The 15784-nt window shown below is 56.7% G+C and overlaps 2 protein-coding genes across 5 annotated transcripts; one reads left to right on the top strand and one right to left on the bottom strand.

Annotated features, from left to right (window-relative positions):
* Positions 1 to 1756: 1756 nt before the first annotated feature.
* DRAP1 (DR1 associated protein 1) lies at positions 1757 to 4070 on the bottom strand. Of its 2 annotated transcripts, none has more exons than XM_027045249.2 (7): positions 3793 to 4070; positions 3475 to 3547; positions 3274 to 3367; positions 2867 to 2986; positions 2653 to 2767; positions 2349 to 2437; positions 1757 to 1975 (listed from the first exon to the last, which is right to left on the bottom strand). In XM_027045249.2, exons 1-7 carry the CDS (start codon positions 3832 to 3834, stop codon positions 1870 to 1872), a joined length of 639 nt encoding a protein of 212 aa, XP_026901050.1. In that variant the 5' UTR covers positions 3835 to 4070; the 3' UTR covers positions 1757 to 1869. The 2 variants fall into 2 exon arrangements, with proteins under 2 accessions (XP_026901050.1, XP_026901051.1); XM_027045250.2 differs by having other exon boundaries at positions 2653 to 2746; positions 3793 to 4064.
* A 176-nt stretch (positions 4071 to 4246) lies between these two features.
* CD1H11orf68 (chromosome D1 C11orf68 homolog) lies at positions 4247 to 6500 on the top strand. Of its 3 annotated transcripts, none has more exons than XM_027045244.2 (2): positions 4247 to 4394; positions 5089 to 6500. In XM_027045244.2, the coding sequence occupies exons 1-2, from the start codon at positions 4279 to 4281 to the stop codon at positions 5843 to 5845; spliced, it is 873 nt and encodes a 290-aa protein (XP_026901045.1). In that variant the 5' UTR covers positions 4247 to 4278; the 3' UTR covers positions 5846 to 6500. The 3 variants fall into 3 exon arrangements, with proteins under 3 accessions (XP_026901045.1, XP_026901044.1, XP_053058878.1); XM_027045243.2 differs by having other exon boundaries at positions 4264 to 4394; positions 5086 to 6500; XM_053202903.1 differs by lacking the exon at positions 4247 to 4394 and adding an exon at positions 4422 to 4803 and having other exon boundaries at positions 5086 to 6500.
* Positions 6501 to 15784: the final 9284 nt, after the last annotated feature.

Raw genomic sequence — 15784 nt, forward strand, 5'->3', positions numbered from 1 at the left:
GCATCCGGCCTACATTCTGCCCGCTTTGCTACCCCGGTGTGGCCACCATCATCCTCTCCAAGGCTCCCGAGTGGGTTCCTTCCTGCCTCCAGTGCCACGGGAAAGCTAGCGATCTTGTGACTACCCTTCCCCGACGGTCCCACCTAAAGTCCCAAGGGCTCAGGTGTGTTGGTTGGCCCACACCACACACTGTGGCCACAGTGTGTAGTGTGATGTCCCCACCCGTTGACATCAGGGAGTGGGGACAGCTGCGCGTACTACAGGTTGGGGTTGTCCCCAAAAGACAGCAGGGACACTAGAACCAGAGGGGGAGCAGAGGAGAAGCAGACAGGACCCAGCTGCTCCTAGGCTCCAGGCCCATCCACGCCTGCCACCTGGCCTCCTCTTCCCCAGAGAAGCCAGACCCTGTCAGATAAAAACCGAGTACCTCAATGCCCCTGCCAAACCCCCTCGTCACCTTGCACCTCCCCCTGGTCAGGCTGGGGTCGGCCCCAGGCAACCTGACCTCAACGCATCCGCCCCCTCCCATCCCCGGTCCCCTTCCTCGCTATAGCTGACATTTCTGCTACCTTAGGACACAAAACCCAAAACTGTCCCCTCTGTCCTCGTTCCGAGCCACAGCTCTCATCTCCGCTTCTCAGCCCTGAGCATCATTTCTCCTCACCTCGGCTTCTCACCTCCAGCTCCCAGCCTGTCAACGACCAGCAAGCCTTCCCTAAAGCCTGCAAGCTGTTGGGACCGCTGACCTCTCCCTCCTCCCAGACACGCTTGCGTGGGCACTGCCAGTGGCTCCTGGGGGCCCTGGGGGCGGCTGCTCTTCAGTCTCCTTTGGTGGCCTGTCCAGGCTCCACCCTCTCTCCCTGAGGCAAGGTCATCCACTCTCTAAGCTTGCACCTCTGTCTCCAGGCCCCTACGTTCCAGTGCCTTCTCCCCAGCAGCTTCACAGGCACCGCAAACTCGTCACAGCCTAACACCTAATCTTGCTCTCTCTCTGTGTCCTCCAGCTGGGAGGGGGGGGGGGGCCTTGCCCAAGTCACTGCAGACAGAAACCTGGGAATCCTTAAAGTTCCCTCCCTTTCAGCCCCACTTCCGGTCAGTTCTCAGCACGCTTGAGTCTGGCAACACGCACCTCAAGTCTGCCCACCGTCCTCCACGTCTCCTGCTCAGCCTCCCCGAGCCCCTGCTCCCTGAAGGCGCGCATCTGCCTCGTGGACCCCGCAATTCCAAGGTCTGCTCAGAAATGGGGGCGGACTGCCCAGCTGTGTCACTGTTCCTGCTCGAAAGCCGATCTTTGGGGCCCTCGACAGTCCCACCTAGCTCTGCTCCCTCAGCTCCTTCCCACCTACCCTTCGTGGCACCAGACGCAGATTTCTACAGCGTGCAAGGCCTCTTCCCGTTACTTGTCCAATCTGTCCCTTTGCAGCAGCCCCGGGAGGGCAGAATAGCCTCCATCAGAGAGACACGAAGAGGCCAAAGAAACACAGGCACCTTTCCGGGGTCGTAAAGCACAACGAAACAGGTCGTCCCCCAGCATAAGCAGCACCTCTGGCTTAGGCCCTACACCACCACTCTGCCCGCCTTCCTTCTGTCAGCACCCCTGCTCCTACCCTGGCAGAGTCGTGGCCTCTGGCCCCTCCCTTCACTCTGCTACCCTGCCCACCACCGCTCCTGGCCTCAGCTCAGCATGGGGAATGCAGGTGGGTGGATGGGAAGGTGGCCACAACGCCCTGGACATAGGCTGGGACAGACACTGGTGTTCCCTTTTATTATTAATTGTTTAATAAATTTAAGAACAGCTCTACCTTCTCTCCTCCCCCCAGAGCAACTAAAACCAGCTAAAAGGGGGTGTGGCCTGGGGGGCAGAGGGCGCTAGGAGTCATAGTCTTCTTCATCCTCTGCGTCAGGTGCTGAGGGGCCCGGGGGGGCCGGGGGCAGAGGCAGACTCGAGGTGAAGGGCATGAAGGGTGTCGGGGGGCTGCAGGGCAGAAAGCAGGAGAGAAAGATCAGGCCGCTCTCCAGGGCCCATCCCTGCCCACTGAGCCCTACCCTATCCCAGTGAGCATGGAGCCCACGGCTCCCTGTACCAACGGGCAGCCAAGCTCAGAGAAGAGAAGGGCCCAGAGCAGGTCACACAGCACCAGTTCAAGCCCCATTCACCAAGGCTGGGTGTGGGTGGGGGCAGGGACCTTCTGAGAGCAGTCTCCTGCCTCTAAGCCTTCCTTGGTTCTTCCCTTCCCATCCCCCAAAAATGCCACAGCCAACAAAACCAAGTGGCCACGGAGGACAGGAAGGACAAAGTCAGCCTGGAGGAATCTGTCAGCCCCCTCTGGTGCCACTGAGCGGCTCACCTCTGAAAGTGGGCAGGGGGGTGGCTGGCCTGTGGTGGAGCCTGTGACGTCTCCTCTTCCCCATCAGTGTCGGTGTCGTCAGACTCATCCTAGGAGCAAGACAGAGTTCAGAGGGGACAAGAAAAGCATGAGGCCATTGCCGGAGAGCCTGGGAGTGGCAGGGACAGCAGACTGACCCCTAGAGCCCCAGTTTACAAAAAAAAACACAGGTGAGGATGGGCCCAGGAGTCCAGCCAGCTCAGGCTGATGCAAGACTGCTCTCTCCCACCACAGGGTAGGGCAGAAGGCTTGGGGCCTCACTCACCTCCTGCTCCGAGTCCGTCCCCGACAGCTTCTTGTCCTTGCCTTTGCTTCCCATCCCACCATTCTTCCGGCCACCGCTGCCTGGCTTCCGGCCCCTTCGGGAAGGCACAGTCCATCTGCCCAGAGGCCTCACCACTCCCTGACCACCCCCCAACCACCCCCAACCCTGGTGGCCTTGGCCTTCCCTGCCTGGACACCTGGCCCCGGCTCCCCACCTGCGGGCACCCTTGTCCCCATCCATGTGGTTGTCTTCCCCGTCTCCCTGCATGTCAGGCACCGAGGCCACCAGGTCCTTCAAGAAGTCAAACTGCTGCTCCAGCTCAATGCACTGCTTCCTGGAAGAGGTGGGGGGAACATGGCATTCAGGTAGGGCCCAGATGTCTGGTCCCTCAGCAGAGGTCTCTGTATGTCAGGAGAATAAACCTGGAAAACCTCCACCCCATCTCCACTACCCGAACTTCCCGATCTTGGTAGACCACCCAATCCCTCTCCCCCCCCCCCCCCCCCCCCACCCCAGTTCAAACACGCCAGTGCTTGAGGCTTTGCTGGTCTCCCAGCAGCCTCCCACCTTCCCTGAGTGTGTGAACTCCCACTGGGCCCTCCCAGCTCCCAGACCACTCACAGGTGGGATGTGGTCATGGTCTTGGCGTTTCGGGACTGGGTCACCTGGCAGGCCTTCTTCAACAGCGACTCCAGGAAGAGCTCAAGCGCCCGGGCTGAGAAGCGTCAAGGAGAACACGGGTGGGGGATCCCCTGCTTAAGACGACCCCGGGCTCCCTCCCTACCCCACGTCCCTCAGCCTGGCCAGGCCCCGACAGGATACAGATGATGACAGGCACAGCCGCCGCCACCTTCCCAATCTCTTCGTCAGTTTGCATGATCTTCTTGATCCGCGCCTGGGGAGGGAGCACAAAGCTCGGACCCCGTCGCCTCCGTCCCAGAAAGGGGTGCTGGGTGGGGGGGAACGAGAGAGGGTATCCCGGGAGAAAGGGGGCGGGGGGCACCGACGCGAGGAGGGCACGGAAGGGGGCGGGGCGTCCGTGCCCCCGAACACCGCGATGCGCCCGCCCCCACGGCCGGACTTGGGCCGGAGCCTCCCGAGAGCCGGGACCGCTCCTCCCGGGCCCGGCCACGTGCTCACCGGCGGGAACCGCGCGTTATACTTCTTCTTCTTGCTCGGCATCTCAGGGCCTCTCTCGCCGCGCCGGGCCCAGCGCCGCCGCCCGCAGCTTCCCGGCCCCGGGGCCTGCTCGCCGCCCGCCTGCCGCGGTTCCCCCGGGTCCTGGTGCCGCCTACTCCGCCCCCGCCGCTCCCCACGGGGTCCTAGCGCCGCCGTTCAGGACGCCGCTCGCAGGACCCGAGCGCCCTCCCTTTGGAGCCTCCCCGGCGGAGTGCGTCGATCCCGGACCCGACCGCCACTCCCGCCCGCCCCCAAGCCTGGGAGGGCGAACGTTAGCCCCGCCCCGCCCCCGAAGCCCCGTCCCGCCCCGGGTTCCCCGACGGCCCCGCCCCCGGGGTCAACCCCTCCCCTCTCGGGCCCCGCCCCGCGGCGCGGCCGACCGGCCCGGTGGCCCCGCCCCGTGCTGCGCTTGTCTATAAAGTTGTTGTTGAGGCGGCGGGCGCTAAGATGGCGGCGGCGGCAGCCGTGGCGGGGGCGGGGCGCGGCGGCAGCGGCGCGGAGCCCCGGCAGGAGCGGAGCCGGGCGCGGGGCTGGAGCGGCGCCGAGCGCGGCGAAGGCCGGAGGTGACGGCGGGGCTGCGGGAGGGGGCAGGGCTGGGCGGGGGCGCGGCTCGGGCTGTGGGCGCTAATGGCGGCGGGCGCGGCGGGCCGGAGGCTGGCCCTCTCGTAGGCCCTTCACAAGCCTGCGTTCCTGTCCGGCCACCGCCCCGTTGGCCTCGGACCGGTCACTGCCCTTTCTGAGCATCACTGTGCTCGTCTTCAAGTGGGCCCGACAGTGCCCGCCTGAGAGGTCTGGCCCTACTGGGCCTGCCTCATGCTGCGTGAACGCGCGCTTCTTTGCCGCCCTCCGTTAGATCCCAGTGCTCGGGATTCCTACCGGTTACTGGCAGGACCCGGTGGTGTAGCCGGGCTGATTGCTCCCACACCTGAATTCACGTTTCGGCCCTGACACTCACGGCAGGTGTGACCTTGGGTAAGTCACTTCTCTCTGAGCTCCAGTTTTCTGAGCTGTAAATCGGGGAGAGCGGTAACGATATTAGCAGCAACCTTTTTGCAGCGTTGATTCCGCCTCAGGTGTTTACTTTCTCAGCAGCTCTAGGAGACCGGAACAGTTACTGTCCACTGTAACGATGAGGCAACTGAGGACATTAGGTCTTGCCCAAGGCCACAGAGTTTTAGCTCGTTGGCTGCACCTGCTAGGGTCCGGCAAGTTGTAGGTCTGTCCTGGACCTGCCCTAACTGGGTTCCTTCACAGCAGGATGGAGCCTGGTGAAGAAATGGAGGAGGAAGACTCTCCAGGCGGCCGTGAGGATGGCTTCACTGCCGAGCACCTGGCCGCAGAGGCCATGGCAGCCGACATGGACCCCTGGCTGGTGTTTGATGCCCGCACCACACCTGCCGCTGAGCTGGATGCCTGGCTGGCCAAGTACCCACCATCCCAAGTTACTCGCTATGGGGACCCTGGCTCACCCAACTCCGAGCCTGTGGGCTGGATTGCAGCATATGGGCAGGGCTATGTCCCCAACTCGGGCGATGTGCAGGGCCTGCAGGCAGCCTGGGAGGTTCTGCAGACCAGCGGGCGGCCCGTCACACCGAGTACCCTGCGCCAGCTGGCCATCACCCATCATGTGCTCTCTGGCAAGTGGCTGATACACCTGGCACCTGGCTTCAAGCTGGACCATGCCTGGGCTGGCATTGCTCGGGCCGTGGTCGAGGGCCGGCTTCAGGTGGCCAAGGTGAGCCCACGGGCCAGGGAGGGTGGGCGCCAGGTCATCTGTGTTTACACAGATGACTTCACGGACCGCTTGGGTGTACTGGAGGCAGATGCGGCCATCCGCGCAGCGGGCATTAAGTGCCTGCTCACCTACAAGCCTGACGTCTACACCTACCTGGGCATCTATCGGGCCAACCGTTGGCACCTGTGCCCCACTCTCTATGAGAGTCGTTTCCAGCTGGGGGGCAGTGCCCGCGGCTCCCGTGTGCTGGACCGCGCCAACAATGTGGAACTGACCTAGTGTGGCCAAGTGGGGACGACCCCCTTCTGCCCCCTCCCACACTCGGGATGGATCCTCCCGTCTTCCTCCTCTCTGTCCCAAAGAGTTTGAGCCCCCCAGCTCTGAGGACTAGGTCAGCCGGGAACTGCCTGCATCTTCGATCCCTTTGAACACTTGCCCTCTGTTCAGGGCTGATTCGAGTCCCCACCGGCTGGAGGCTCTGGCTCCCTGAGGGCCAGACCCTCAGCCTCTCTTTTCACTGCTGCCCCCCTCTGTCATACAGAACTGCAGGCTGGGTACAGATTTCCAGGAGGAGAGCCTTCCTTGGCCACCGTCACGTCCAGCTGTACCTCCGTCTCCTCCCGCGTTCTGTCCTCCTCCTCCCTCACAAGAGAGAAAAATTAGCGCTTCGGTCCCTCTTGGAGCCTTTGCAGTCCAGGGGGCAAAGGCCCTGCAGGCCTAAGCATGCTATTTTGTTGGGGGGAGAGGGTGATTGTATCCACTCAGCCCTTTGCAGAGAGAGGGGATGCCAGGGCCATGGACATGGGGCCGGCCCCTCCCTGCCATCCCCTGCAGCCTGCACCACCTTCCTTTCTTCCTTCGCTACCTTGACATGTGCCTGCTCCTGGCATTTCAATAAAACCCAGCTTGGGTCTGTGTCTTGAGTGTTTTTTAAGATGCTGTGTTGGTTGTTGCCCTGCTTTGGTTGCTGGAGAGAGGCAGGCCGGGAGAGATTGCCTCTCTGCCCTAACTGGGCACCCCTAACTGCCCCCAGTGATAAGATTCACCTCACTGCCAAGGCCGGGAACCTCTCTGAGAGCCTCTGCGAAGCCAGTCCTGCTTCTCCTCCGTCCCAAGGGTCAGAATCGGTTTCTTGGTGGTTTCCCATAAAGCTAAGGGCTTGACCCAGCCAAGTCTGAGGGACTGCTACTAGCCCACAGGGTGTATTTGTGCCAGTTAGAGAGAGGTATCCTTGGTCCTGGCAGTTGTAGGTTAGGGCATATGGTCTCGTGAGCAGACAGTGGGCTAGATTTCAGCAGCCTCGGTTGAACATCCGTGTGCAGTGAACGACCTGCACAGCTGTAAGCTGCGGAAGCTTTCCCATTTATACTCCCTTCTCCCGCCCTGAGTGTCCTGGGCCACTGGGCAGTTTGCAGAGCACTTCCACGTGCGTTGTACGATTCTCACAGCCCGTCGAGAAGGAAATGTTGGTCCCATTGTGTGGTCAAGGAGATTGAGGCCAAGAGGGAAAAGGGGTTTTCTCGGGGTCATGTGGTGAGTCGAGCAGAGTCGGACTTGCGCCCTGGCCCCCGCCGCCTCCTCAGATGCTTGTCCAGGGCCTCGGCCACAGCGAGCTCTTCGCAACCCACGAGGCACGTTCACTCTCGTGATCTTGCCGGGCCGCCCCGCTCAGCTGAGGCTCCTGGAGCCTGGGAGCCTGGCCCCGGCCTTGGTTGGAAGCCAAGGTTTCTGGCAAGGGGCCCCTTGGGATGCTGCTCTCGTGCCGTGCCGGAGCTGACTCAGCCTTCGGCAGCCTCACCAAATTGGAATTTGGAGCAGGGGAGCGGAGATGCCACTGGGCTGACGGGGTGGAAGTGGGTGAGTCATGAGATGCTGGCTCAGCCCCCTCCCCAGCTTCCTCTTCACCCCAAGTTTCCCCAGGGTTGAGTCCCCCCCCCCCCCACCTCAGCCCCAGCCCTGGGAAGTCCCAGAGCTGGGTGGTCTCCGATTTAGAGTCCACTGCCCTGCCTCCCTCAGACAAGCGGTGCTTTGCACTTGACCAAATTGGGCCGAGGCTTGCAGGGATCCCGGCCAGGCGCTCGAGGGTCTCACAGAGATGCCCGACTGGTATCTGCAGCACCTGATTCTCTTTTCCTAACTAAGCATTTCACACGCTCCTCCCCTCTCCTCCAGCCTCCTGGCCCTGCCTTCGCCCTGTCTCTCTCTCTCTCTCTCTCTCTCTCTCTCTCTCTCTCTCTTCCACTCTCCCACACACCACTGCAGCTTGCCTCCTCTGTTCCACTCCCGCCCAGTGACCCCCGCTACCCCTCTACAGAGCTCTCCTGCAGAGCTGCCCGAGCCCCTCCCTTACTCAGAGTCCTTCCATGGTTCCCCATGGCCTGCAATATAGAGTCCGCTCTCCTGAGGTGCCCGTGACCTAGACCCCTGCCAAGCCCCAGCTTCCCTCAGGTGCCCCTTCCTGCCTGTGCTTACCCTACTGGAGCCAACTGGCATGTCCTTCACCGCCTGGCATGCAGCCCTGGGCCTCAGGCCGTTCCTTCTGCTTGAACACCTGTCGTTCAGCAAGGGTTGAGAGGTTACTTATGTAATTGCTTGATGTCTGTCTCCCACTGGTCCCTAAGCCACAGGCCCAGAGTGTGGGGCTCAGCGAAAGCACAAACAGTGTCTAAGTCTCAGCCCTGTCCCAAGAGCCTAACACAGTGCTTGGGCAGAGCAACCTCTCCGTAAATTAACTAAAATCCGAATCCAAATTTCAAAGCAAATGCGGCCCCTGTCAGTTCCTCGAGTCCTTTCATCCACTCTCTGCTTCACCCTTCTTGTTCCAGAAATCTGAGCTGTCTGTTGTTTTCTTGCATCCATGCTGGCCTTTCCCGTTTTTGTGCCTTGCTCACGCTGTCACCTGCATTTGGTGTGCCTGAACTTCACCTGCTTTCCTGGCTGACCGCACCTCAGACCTCCCAGCTCATCCTCTTGGATTTCTTCTTCCCCATTCATCCGCACCACAGGCTCCCGTCACACCCACCCACCTCTCATCTGTATGTCTGGGGCCCCTCAAGGACAGTGGCCACACTTGATCCCACAGGGTATCTTCAGTGTCCAGCATAGGACCTGGCCTAGCACAAGTGCCAAATAAATGTCATTGAATAAACGAGCGATTGGATGAAGTCACTCTCTGTCTCTGGGCCTGTTTCTTCATTCTGTTCGTGAGGAGAGCCAGGCACCATGCTGAGTGTTTCCATACGCCATCTCATCGAAGTCTCACCTGGCTCTATCATTATTGCCATTTTTCAGAAGAGGAAACTGAGACCCAGAGACGTTCAGTAATTGGTTCCAGGTTGCAAAGCCATAAGTGTCAGAGCCAAGATTTGAACCCAGGTCGTGCAACTCCAGAGCACCTGATGCATTGCTGAGCCCCCACGATAGAAAGTGCTGATGTGGTGGGGGCCACAAGTCCCAGCAAGGACTTAGGATCTGATTTGTAAAGCACACAAGTCGGGGCCTCACAACTGCTGGAGAGAGAGACTGGGCCAAGACTAAGATTCCCATTTTACTGGCAGAGAAACTGAGGCCCAGAGAGTACAGTGACTAAGCCTACTTGGGCAGGAAGGATCTCCCAGGCCTGTGGTAAGGACTGCTTCCCTACCAGGCCGGGGGCTCCCCAAGGCCCACCCCCTCAGGCTGACAGGGGATTCTGCCCTGTTTGGGGTAAGGAAGCAGCCCGGGCCCGGGGTGGGCCAGGCTGAGTAAATTTGGACAAGCCTCCGTGCTCAGCTCTCTTTTACAACACCATGGGAAGGATGACAGAAGAGGGCAAGGAGACTCCCCCTCCCCACCTCCCATTCACATGTCCCGTGAACCCCAAACCTCAGGGAGGAGGCTCGAGAGGGATTGGCCAGGGAATGGAGAGAATATCTACCGGACCCCTGATTTCAGCCAGGGCTAGGGGCTAAACCAGGGAAGACAGGAAATGGCTGAGTTGGGAGAAAGTTTCAGCCAGGGCTTTGGCGAGGTTTTGGGGATTTTCCCAGCAGGGCAACTGCACCCCTCTCCCGCCCTCTGGGAGGGGCCCTGGCAGGGACACAGCTGATTCATCCTGGGAGGGAAACTCCCCACTTCTCTGACGCGCATCCCCCAGACACTGAGGGGTAACCTGAGGGCACCCGGCCCAGAAACCCACTGAACCCATGTTCCCTTGATTTATTGGCTTCCCAGCAGATCATGAAATCCCCCAGGCTGGAAAGACGGACAGAGTCAGGCAGTGGGAATGATCTCAGAGACTAGAACCAAAGCAATGGCCGGACAAGGGATGCCTCTGGCCCCCTCCCCTCACCCATTTTTTTAGATGAGGCCACCGAGGCTCAGATAGTAAGAGCAAAGGGGCACAAAGACCTGCTCTGTACCAGGCACTGCTCTAAGCAGTTTGCATGCATTAGCTTTTTGGTCCTCGCAGCCCCTGTTTTACTGAGGAGGAATCTGTAGCCAAAAGAGGTAAAGTCACTGGGACACAGTCAAGGCTAGAAACGCTCTGGCAGCCTCCACAACTCCCCAAAGTGCTTGTACACACCCCTGTGGCAGGGAGCTGTGTCCCTCGTCCCGGAGCAGCTCTGGCTCCCGGGACAGACATGTTACCCACTGGGCCCTAGCTCCTCCCAGGCCAAAAAGAGAAAGCTAGTCCCGCAAGAATAAAAAAAAAAAAAAAAAATAAAAATCAGCCAAACCCCCAGAGGCCAGAAGAGGGCAGAGAAGCATTCCCGCCAAAATTGTCCTCTCTAGGGCTTTGACTCCTTTCCAAACCCCAATCCTTTCCTCCCGAGTCACAGCCTCTGTTTCCGGTCTGCCAGCCCCACTCCCCGACGCCACACATTCAAACAGGAACACACGGGCACAGGCGTGCTCACTGGGAGTCCAGCCTCCGGACCCCGTCCCTCGGCGAGGCACGCTGGGGTCCTGCCGGTGTTGGAGGGACCCTGAGAGCTGTGACGTTATGAGGCATGGCCAGCGGCCCTCCGCAGGCAAGCTCTGCCCTATCTGGCTCCCACTCACAGGCTACATGAGTCACCCCCTTGCCCCCCATGACTCAGTTTACATGGGTGCCCAGAGGACCTCCCAGCGAGGGTGGGGTGGCTTACTGGCCCAGCCCAGGCCCGCCAGCCTTTTATCCCAGGATGAGCATTTCATCCCCGTCCTGGCCCAGAGCAGGAACTGGCACCCAAGAACCCAGGGGTGGGGGTAAGCCTCAGGTCTGGGAGGGTCAGGAGAGCTCCAGAACTGGGTGACGAGCCCTAACTGCCCTGGGCTTAGGGCTACAGAGAGCGGGAGCTGCTCCAAGAAACCTCAGGAGAGAGGCTGAGTGGGCAGAGCCATCCTGGGCACTGGCAGCACGGCCCCTGATGCCCTCCATTCAGAGGAAGTTCCTTCCACAGGGCACAAAATATCGCAGCAAGAAAATGCTCACTAACACCTACTGAGCTCGTCTTGTACCACTCCTGTGCTAAGTGCCATCCACGCCATGTCTCATTTACTCCTCCAACAACCCTGAGAAGCAGGGACAATTGTTATATCATTTTTACAAACGAGGAGACTGAGGCATAGAGGAGTTAAGAGAACGGCCCAGGTCCCACAGTCAGAAAGTGGCTGAGCTGGGACTCGAACCCAAGCCATCTGACTCCAAAACTCATGTTGTTATCCCCTGCTGCTTCTCCAAGCTGTGCTGGTTGGAGCAGGGAGAGGAGCCCAGGGGTCTGCCCTGTGCCCCTCCCCCAGGTGGACCTCCACTAGATGCACTGTGGTTGCGGCCATGTCTCTGAGGCTCCCAGGATGCCCTGGGCTGGAGAGGTGGCTGGTGGGAAAGGGAACCCCAGGACAAGAGCGGGGAGATGATGGCCTTGTCCCCGACTCCCCCTTAACCCAGCCCCTTTCCCTCTCTGGGGCCCCAGGGTCCTCACCTGCCTCATGGGGACAGGATTGCCATGGCAGCAGGGTGGCATGACCCTCAAAGGACAGCAGAGAGGACAGGCACCTGTGCATGCTCAATTGGTGTCTGGGGAATGGGGAGAGAGTGATACCCAGGCCCTGGAAACTGCAGCCCAGCAACCACCCCCCCCCCCAACACACACACACACACACACACCTCAAACTCCTCCTCGCCCAGGCCCCGCCATATGACTCCCCTGACCTCCAAAGCCTGGATGGCCAGGCCCAGAAGACCTTCCCACAAGGGACCCGGCTCCCTCTTCCCTAGATTCCAGCCTCAGCAAACTGAGCACGGGTTACTCCCCTGTCCAAACGCCACTCAGGGCTCCCTTGTCCCCCAGCCCAAGTCAAGCTCTTCAGCCTGACATTGCAAGACCCCGGCTGAGGCCTCACTCCGTCCACCCCCAGGCCTTTTGTACCCACCGACTTCAACCCCGGGAATGTCTCCCCCCACCTCAAATACTCCTGTGCCAGGAAGGCTGCCCTCCTCCAGTGGGAAAGAATCCTTCCTTCCCGGGGGCTCCTGTAGCGCCCCCGGTGCCGCGCCTGTCCCCAGCATCGGCGACCTACTGCCTTCTTCAGTGTCTGACCACCTCTCTGCGCTGTGAGCGCCTTGGGGCCAAGAGCAAGTCTTTGATCATCCCTACCTTCTCCACAGCCGGCTGCATTCCACTTTGTGTTCCGTTAATTCAGGAGGATGGATATAGAAACCGGTCCATCATGCAATGGGATCGGACTCAGCGATCAAAAGGAGTGAACTAGCACTCCGCACATCTGGAAGAGTCTCACAGACATAATGGTGAGAGACAGAAGGCAGACACAAAAGAACACACGCCGTGTGATTCCATTGATGTGAAGTTCCAGAAGGGGCAGAACCGATCTATGGCAATAGAACTGAGACTGAGTGACTTCCTGGGTTGACCGCAAAAGGGCAGGAGGGAACTTGCTGGGCGGATGGAAATGTTCTGTAACTTGATTGGCACGTCGCTCACAGGTGTGTGAAATGGTCAAACACCTGGCCAATAAATCGGATTGAATGTTAAATATACCGCAACGAAGTAGGTATTGTTTTAGGTTTATTTACTTATTTTGAGACAGAGTGCAAACAAGGGAGGCGGGGAGAGAGAGAGAATCCCAAGCAGGCTCAGTGCAGAGCCCTATGCAGGGCTCGAACTCACAAACCACTGTGAGATCATGACCTGAGCCAAAATCAAGAGTCGGATGCTTAAACCGACTGAGCCACCCAGGCACCCCAGATATTTTTCTTCTTATGAAGCAGAGCTACATGTACTCAGTGGAAGGATTTCCAAGATATAAGGGAAAAAACAAACAAAGAGAAAACAGGACGTAGCGCAGGCTACCTTCTGGGTAAAAAGATACGCAAGAAACTGGTCACACCATGGAGTGTAGTTTTCACTGCATACCCTTGTGCAGCTTCTGGAGCTTGAAGCATGTAAATGCATTACCTGGTAGAAAAAGAAAGGCAATGAAAAATTTAAAAATAGAAAGCAAAGTAAAAAATAAAGATCATGTTTTAAATTTTTTTAACGTTTATTTATTTTTGAGAGAGAGAGAGACAGAGGGCAAGCAGGGGAGAGGCAGAGAGAGAGAGGGAGAGAGAGAATCCCAAGCAGGCTCCGTGCCGTCAGCACGGATGGCGGAGCTCCATCTCACGACGGTGAGATCATGACCTGAGCCAAAATCAAGGGTGGGATGTTTCACCAACTGAGCCACTCAGGTGCCCCAAAATGCTCAGAATTTAAAAGATTCCCTCAGGCTGCCAGCTGGGAAATGGACAGGAAAGAGCCAAGCCAGCGGCTGTGGACAGCGTCCAGGAGAGAGAGGATGGGACCAGGACCGAGGGACAGAAATGTTTGTTGAAGTGAACTAAAATGTCACCTCCAGCTGTGGGGCAGCCAGAACTCTTACCCACTGCTGGTGGCATGGAAAAGGGTACAACCCCTTTGAAAGACTGTTGGAGAAAATCAGAACTTGGGCGCTTATTCGGGGGAAATGAGTGCGATTGGCCACCGAAGGGTATATCCATTTATACCAAGGTCAAGAACAGGCAAAAATCATCAGTGATGAAAGAAGTCGGGATAATGGCACCTATGGGTGGGGAGTGGTGACTGAGAAGGACACAGGGAGCTTGTGAGCTGCTAGAAACGTCCTGGATCAGCGCAGTAGCTACATGGGTTTGCATACATGTAACAAGTCATTGAGCTGAACATGTTGGATCAATGCACTTCACTAGATGTGTCTTAAACTTCAATTAAGTCAAGAAACTAAATACAAGAATGAAAATTATAAAACAGAAGAAAACATAGGGGTAAACATCCATGACCTGAAGTTTGGCGGTGGATTCTTAGATTTGACGCTGGAAGAAGGGCAACAGAAGAAAAAACCCGAGAAATTGGACTTCATAAAAATTTTAAAATCTTTTGTGCATCAAAGGACGTTATGAAGAAGGGGAAACAACAACCTACAGAATGGGAGAAGATATCTGCAAATCCTATTTTTGATAAGGGTTTGGGAGCCAGAATATATAAAGAACTCATATAATTCAACCACACACACACACACACACACACACACACACACACACACACAACATCAACTCAATTAAAAATGGGCAAAGAATGGGGCGCCTGGGTGGCTCAGTCGGTTGAGCGTCCAACTTCAGCTCAGGTCATGGTCTCGTGATCTGTGAGTTCGAGCCCTGTGTCGGGCTCTGTGCTGACAGCTCAGAGCCTGGAGCCTGCTTCAGATTCTGTGTCTCCCTCTTTCTCTGACCCTCCCCCATTCATGCTCTGTCTCTCTCAAAAATAAATAAACATTAAAAAAAACTAAAAAAAATTTCCTTTAAAAAAATAAATAAGAAAAATAAGTAAAACATTAAAATTAAAAAAAAAAAAACGGGCAAAGAACTTGAATTTTGTCCCCAAAATATATACAAATAGCCAACAAGCACATGAAAAGAGTTCACTGATCATTAAGGAACATGACCAGTTATTAAGGAAGTGAAAATTAAAACACGTCACACTCTCTAGGATGTCTTTCATTTCAAAAACAGAAATAATAAGCACTGGAAAGGATGCGGAGAAATGATAACCCTTATACACTGCTAGTAGGAACGTAAAATGGCACAACCACTTTGTAAAAACAGTCTGGTAGTTTCTCACAAGGTTAAACAGAGACTTGCTATAATACCCAGAAATTCTACTCTTAGATACATACCCAAGGTAAATAGAAATATATGTCCACACAAAAACTTGTACACAAATGTCTGAGAAACATTCCAGTGTCCATCAACTGAGGAATAAATAAATTGTGGTATGTCCACACAATAGAATATTATTCAGCAGTAAAAAGGACCTGAGTATCAATATACATGCTATAACACAAATGAGCCTGGAAAACATTGTGGTAAGTGAAAAGAAACCAGACGCAGAAGACCACGGACTGCAGGATTCCACATATATGAAATGTGCAAAATGGGAAAATCCATAGAGACAGAAAGAAGGTGTGGTTCCCAGGAGATGGGACTGGGAGTGATTTCTTCATGGGAATGGGGTGATTTTCTGGGATAATAAAAAAAAAGAAAAAAAGTCTGGGAAACTAGAGGGAAGTAGTGATTGCACAACATCGTGAATTCACAAAATTCTATTGAACTCTACACTTTAAAATGGTTTAACTGTGGGGCGCCTGGCTGGCTCAGTCGGTGGAGGGTGCAGCCCTGGAATCTCAGGGTTGTGCGTTAGAGACCCACGTTGGGTATAGAAATTACTTCAAAAAATTAAATTCTTGGGGCATCTAGGTGGCTCAGTTGGTTAAGTGTTGGACTTTGGCTCAAATCATGATCTCGCAGGTCCTGAGTTTGAGCCCGAGTCGGGCTCTGTGCTGGCAGATCAGTGCCTGGAACATGCTTCACGTTCTGTCTCTGTCTCTCTGCCCCTCCCCTGCTCGCACTCTGTCTCTCTCAAAAATAAATAAACATTAAAAGAAATAATAAAATAAAATAAACCAGTGCTTTCTCAAATATATACAAAAATTAAAATATATAAAAAATTTAAAAATTAGGGGCACCTGGGTGGCTCAGTCAGTTAAGCATCTGACTTTGGCTCAGGTCATGATCTCATGGCTTGTGGGTTCGAGCCCCGGGTCGGGCTCTGTGCTGACAGCTCAGAGCCTGGAGCCTGCTTCAGGTTCTTTGTTTCCCTCTCTCTCTGCCCCTCCTCCACTCTT

Source organism: Acinonyx jubatus, chromosome D1 (assembly GCF_027475565.1).
Source record: "Acinonyx jubatus isolate Ajub_Pintada_27869175 chromosome D1, VMU_Ajub_asm_v1.0, whole genome shotgun sequence".
Taxonomy (NCBI): Eukaryota; Metazoa; Chordata; class Mammalia; order Carnivora; family Felidae; genus Acinonyx; species Acinonyx jubatus.

What these genes read in the sequence shown, in the direction of transcription:
- DRAP1 (XM_027045249.2), bottom strand. Translation starts at nt 3,834, where the DNA reads ATGCCGAGCAAGAAGAAGAAGTATAACGCGCGGTTCCCGCCG. An exon ending in GGCTGTGCCTGTCATCATCT is followed by an intron (nt 3,368 to 3,474) that starts GTATCCTGTCGG and finishes GACGCTTCTCAG; the next exon opens with CCCGGGCGCTTGAGCTCTTC. An exon ending in ACCATGACCACATCCCACCT is followed by an intron (nt 2,987 to 3,273) that starts GTGAGTGGTCTG and finishes CACCTCTTCCAG; the next exon opens with GAAGCAGTGCATTGAGCTGG.
- CD1H11orf68 (XM_027045243.2), top strand. Translation starts at nt 4,279, where the DNA reads ATGGCGGCGGCGGCAGCCGTGGCGGGGGCGGGGCGCGGCGGCAGCGGC. An exon ending in GAGCGCGGCGAAGGCCGGAG is followed by an intron (nt 4,395 to 5,085) that starts GTGACGGCGGGG and finishes GTTCCTTCACAG; the next exon opens with CAGGATGGAGCCTGGTGAAG.